The sequence below is a fragment of the Chaetura pelagica genome, unplaced genomic scaffold, assembly GCF_000747805.2.
Source record: "Chaetura pelagica isolate M959 unplaced genomic scaffold, ChaPel_1.0 scaffold356, whole genome shotgun sequence".
In the NCBI taxonomy this organism is placed as follows: domain Eukaryota; kingdom Metazoa; phylum Chordata; class Aves; order Apodiformes; family Apodidae; genus Chaetura; species Chaetura pelagica.
Genome location: NW_009953964.1, coordinates 8,144,146 through 8,149,489, shown reverse-complemented (window position 1 = coordinate 8,149,489; position 5,344 = coordinate 8,144,146). Strand labels below are relative to the sequence as shown.

Below are 5,344 nucleotides of genomic sequence, written 5' to 3'. Positions count from 1 at the left end.
TGGCAAGACATGCGCTTGGAGATGAGCACTGTCTCAACCACAGGCTGCTTCTCCAGCCACTGTGCTAATATCAGTACAGAGATCAGCAACAAATTAACCTTCCCTTATTTTTTAGGCTTCCTTTATAACAAGGCTGAAGTCAGTCAATTTAGTGCATTATTTCACAGAGTAAAAGGAGACTGATCAAGAACTTAACTTGGCTTATGGCTCATTACTAGGCAGTGCTCAGTTATACTGCAGCATTTTCACATATGATGACAGTTTGGGTCTTGGAAATAGCATGACTCAAGTTTTTGCATGAGTGGGAGCACACATGACTCACTCCAGCTTGTTGCTGTTTCTGCTGTTACTGCTTTTGTGGTGGCTCTTTCTAGCCCACAGTCACAACTTAAGTTGTCTCCAGGAGATAAGACCCTTTGCAAAGCGTCCTGTTCACACTGGCAGAATCCAGGCATTATCCAAAGCTACATCAGAAAGATGACAAGTGAGACAAGGGTGAGAAACCCTCACAAATGCTCAAGAGACCAACTCAGTCTCTTCTGTGAGCCCCCACTCAGGGGCACTGAGGAACAGTTTCCTAAGCCCTACTTCTGTGTGTCTCTAACTGAGGAACAGTTTCCTAAGCCCTACTTCTGCTGTGTGTCTCTTGGTCTAGCAAAAGAAGACCTGCAAAACTGTAAATATTGTGTTTATAAGAATGAAGAGATTCTTGGTACTAGTTGAAACTAAAAGGACTCTCTAAACAGCCAAATATGACATGTCATCCTTGAATTTTAGCTTTCCTTTTTTAAGTCCTCATCTGAAGGCACCTAGCAGGCAGACTATCACACCTGAATAACTTGAGCCACTCTACTTCAATACTTGACTGACAGAACATGCAAACAGGATTTTGTGTACCAGTTCCTTTTCTCTTGAAGGAATGACCGATAGTTGTGGTAATTTCCTGCTGCTTTCCATCATGACCAACGATATATAGTGAGCACCAGAGAGCTGAACCTGCAGCCACATCTGCCTGAATATACCTGGTGAGGTTCAAAGCTCCCAACAGTCAAGGAGGATTTAAAACGGAAAGCTCAATGAACTCACAGTAATGACAGATCTGAATTCAGCCCGGATGGTGACAAAGACCAGTTCTTAACTTCTCTTAGACCTGAGATACCCAACAGTAGTGAGTGACTCAATAATCTACTTCCTTTGGAGACTTAAAAGTATGTTTTTCTCAGCAGCTGTTATATCTTGATTTCAAATAATTTCTGTGTTGACCCCAGATACCTCTTACTTCCAGATGCAATGAACAGCTATCAGCTATCAGCTATAGTTTGGTGTGCTCTAAGAACAGTCAAGACTTTCATTTATGACAACTTCTTCATTTCTCTGAACATGAAACTTCTGACCTTGCAACATTATCACATTATCCTACTCACCTGCAGCTGGCAGGTCTTCCACTATGAAAGAAGTGTCAGCACTTCCAGTTCCCTCTGCAGTTGGAAGTGTGCTTGGGAATCGGGGTGTCACTGAAGAAAGTAAAAAGTAACACTTATAAAGTTGGATGGGATGACAATGGAAATACTCAATTTTAATCATGTTTTGAATTCTCACTTATTTCATTACTCAAGCAGAATGTGCTGTAAATTAACCTTCTCAGCAGACCATTTTAATTTCTTTCCCAAATAAATAAATAAAGTTGAGTGAATCTCTCCTGTTTCAATCCAGGTGAAGGATTTTGCCTTTATTTCTGCTATACTTCATGGTGCTTCTGTTACATTATTTATCAAGCCTGTTAAAGCCCCTCTGAATGCAAGCCCAGCCCTCTGCTTTCTTGACCATTCACTCAGGTTTGACACCATCCACAACATTTGACTTGTGCTTCCTTAAACCTACAGAGACACACCCATAGGCATCTCAAAGAAAACTTCCCAGCTACCAATATAAGCATCTGGAGATTCCTTATGAGGCCAGAGCCAGGGTAACATAGATCTCTCTGCTGCACAGAAGAAAAAGAAAAAAAAAAAAAGAAAGGATTGGTGCTGGTTACCCTTTGTACCTCCAGGAAAAGGGACAGACTCATCTGAGTAGAACATATAGTCATCTTCAGTCCTCGTGTCAGCTGCTTGAAATTCAGTTGAAAAATCTGGGAGGGCATTGGGTGTCATCATAGTTTCTGGAAAAGCTTCATTTGTTGTCACAGCAAATGTTGTGGGAGCAATGGTCTCCAGTGCAATTTCTGCTGGAGAGGCAGTGGTTGCAGTTGTTTCTGGGGGGACACCGGTTGTCAGGAAGGCAGCAGTCTCTGTTGTTGCTTGATGATCAGAGGTTGGTTGGGGAGCAAAAGTTGTTTTTCTAAAACGTTTGGGGGAAACAGGAGCTTTTCTCGTGGTGGTTGTCATCACTGGAGGGGCTGTGTGGAACAAACACAACCAAGAGAAAGCCAGATCAGAACAGCCACAACCAACCCTGAGAAAAGCCAACCCAGAAATTAATTAAAATGACATAGCTGCTAAAATACTGAGAATGGAGGTGGGAGAACTGCTATTTTAAATGGTTGTTTAATTAGGAGAAAACATGCCTCAGCCAAAGTAATTCCCAGATTTACAATTTGGTTTTTTTTGTTGTTTTTTTTGGTAAGTCTCAGACACCTCCTGTGGTAAAGGGTGAACTCTTACAGAAATCGAAGGGCCAGAACTTTGTGTGGTAGAACCTAAAAATTTGCAAAATTTGTGATTTTGATTGTCAGTGTCCTCATAAAAATAAACAAACTAGCTCAATTTTCAACTACAAGCTTCTCTCTAATATTTTCAACTGGTGCTTTTTTATGAACTCTGTTGACCTCAAATTCAGGGATTGCAGAATTTTTTCCCGACTCAAGAGTCCTGTGTAGACTCCCATGAAAAAAAATGTCTTTCTGCAGCATGGAAGGTGGGTACCACCTTTTTCTCTGTGTCTTGCAGTACTTTTCAGCTTCTTCTTGGCTTTGTAAGACATGCTACCCTGCAGCTCAACAAAATAGGAAGGGGGAAAAGCCCTTTCAGACTCCAAGACAAAATCTATAAATATAAGGGTGTCCTTATGACATGATCCAAACAAAAGCCTTTTTGGTGCTGGACTTAACCCCAAATGCAAAACCTATTTTAATTTCAAGAGCTTTTCCAATTATAAATCCCTTTTTTAATTCCATAATATTTTAAAAATGTAAATATATCTACACAGTGGAAAATTAAATATTTCATTTGAAAGGAGAAAAAAAGGGGGGTAAAGGTTACTATTTTCTCATCAAAACTGCTCACTGAATGCAGTTCCAATCAGCAGCTGGTTGCAGACCTCCCTTGAAAACTACATAACACAGGAAAACAAGTAAACTCCAATTTTTAACTCATACCCAGCAAGAGGTTTCTCCCTGCTGGATGCATCACAAGGGCCCCAAAACTCACCTCTGACCACCTCCAGTTTCATGTTCTGTTTGATGTCATTGAACCAGCCCGGGATCTCAATTCGGCAGCAGTAGGTACCTGCATCTTCTGCTGTCACTGCCCCAATGGTGAGGGACAAATCTCCATAGGAAATATAGCCCTGGAGACTGTATCTCTGAGATTTTCTGAAAGTCACCCTACTGCCAGTGGTGTGCAAAATTTTGCCATTGCACTTTGAATTTGGGCACGGGCCTCTGCCCCAGCACATGTCAGGGATGTTGTTATACTGAGCCGTCTGGTAGAAGCAAGGCAGCTGGACAGGTTGCCCCATCACTCCTCTAATAACAGTTTCAGATGTGGTGTGGGCTGTCAAGGAAGAAGAAAAGATGAGGGTTGGCAATCTCTGATGCACAACTCCACCTGTGCAACTAAACGTGGCAAGAAACAAACACTCCTGCCTGCAGACAGGCCACATTCCCTGATCTCCTGAGCCTTCTCCAGCAGCTCATGGCCCAGGGCAGGAGGGGTGACAGCAGGCGTTGGCTTGCTGCTGCTCCAGCCCCAGCCAGCTGCTCATGAAACACATCACTCACATCAAACGTGTGGTGAGCGAAGCTGAGCTCTGCTGCTGGCAGCCCGAGAGCAGCCTAGACCCGTGCAAATGGAATTTAGGGACTCTGCTCCCATCTCATCTCCTAAGAGCCTGTTTGAAAGTTGTTTAGAAACCTGGTGCAAAATACATCTGGTTTTCTCAGCCCGCAGTTATCTCCTTCAAAAAGAGAAATGTGGTCATAGTTGCCTTTCACTGACAGTCTCCATAGCAGGGTCCTGTCACTGGGAACTACTGAAAAGAGCCCTTTTATCTTGTTTTCTTTTTCCTCTGTGTTATCATTCACATATGGTGAAGCAGGAACAGAGGGACTTTGAAAGCATCCAGATCTGGTAGCTTGCTGAAGCAAGAGGATCAACCCGCAGATCTGATGTCTCATGGCCAGCTTGCCTACCTCAAAGAGGTTGCTGCTATTATCACCAGCTTTGGCCCTGGTTTGCCAAAAATTTCTATTTTGCCAGCTGTTTGAATGCCTTTTCTTTTTGGCACAACTCCCAGAGAGCAAACAGATGCTTCCAACTGTGTCCATGTCTCTCTTGTTTTGTCTTTAATGGACTATTCCCCAGGTGAGGTTTTGGTCTGTGGCAGGCTGCCTCATGGCTTGTTATTGGGATGACATTTCAGCTTCATTATTGCTTATCCCATTGGAAAGATAAGCCAACTTGTTCAGGTTTCCACATCTCCAAACACTAGAAGAGGAGAGGCAGACAAAACAACATGCAATCTGGTGTGAAGGGCAGAAGCTTTTGCAGTGAAATGAAAGCAGGGTGTGCCAAAAAAATAATTCCTGAATACAGGAGAAGGCATTGCAAGATGGCTGCTTGTTTTAGTCCTTGGAAAGGGTAAGTTCATTTGCCTTGTTACAGCAAAGCAGTGAGAGCAAACAGCCTCTTTTGTGATGACAGAACAAAAGAGCTGACCTTGAAAGTATCCCTAGGGAAGCAGCAGGTTAGTCATCGAGCAGGTTAGCACACATTTTCAAGTCACCCCAGCAAAGATATGTGTAAAAACAACACTAGCTTGAACTATTCCTGGAGTTAAGGTCACTGCTGCTTGAGGAAAAATGGCCTTATCTTCTGTTATTTCATCCCAGCCCTGTACAGCACAAAAGTCACTTCATTAAGCAACCCATTAACAAATGAAAAGTTGTCTGCTCTGTTCTTTGAAAGAAGCGGAGCCCTGAGATTAAAAAAATCACAACAAAACAGATAGATAAAAAAAAGAACAGTGAAGACACTAGGCACCAGAGTGTCTCCAGTGCTATTTCCCACCACTATTCATACTAGAAAGTTACAAGTTTTGCAGATTCGTATTCTCTTTCAATTTA

At 42.6% G+C, this 5,344-nt stretch overlaps 1 protein-coding gene across 1 annotated transcript in view; it reads right to left on the bottom strand.

The window, feature by feature from the left end:
• Positions 1 to 3,738, bottom strand: part of TIMD4 (T-cell immunoglobulin and mucin domain containing 4) — a 7,589-nt gene extending 3,851 nt beyond the window's left edge. Inside the window, exons 1-3 of the mRNA XM_010002121.1 lie at positions 3,429 to 3,738; positions 2,045 to 2,398; positions 1,425 to 1,514 (exon numbers count right to left, since the gene is read on the bottom strand). Coding sequence (XP_010000423.1) covers positions 1,425 to 1,514; positions 2,045 to 2,398; positions 3,429 to 3,738 — 754 coding nt within the window. The remainder of the gene's footprint in view (positions 1 to 1,424; positions 1,515 to 2,044; positions 2,399 to 3,428) is intronic.
• Positions 3,739 to 5,344: the final 1,606 nt, after the last annotated feature.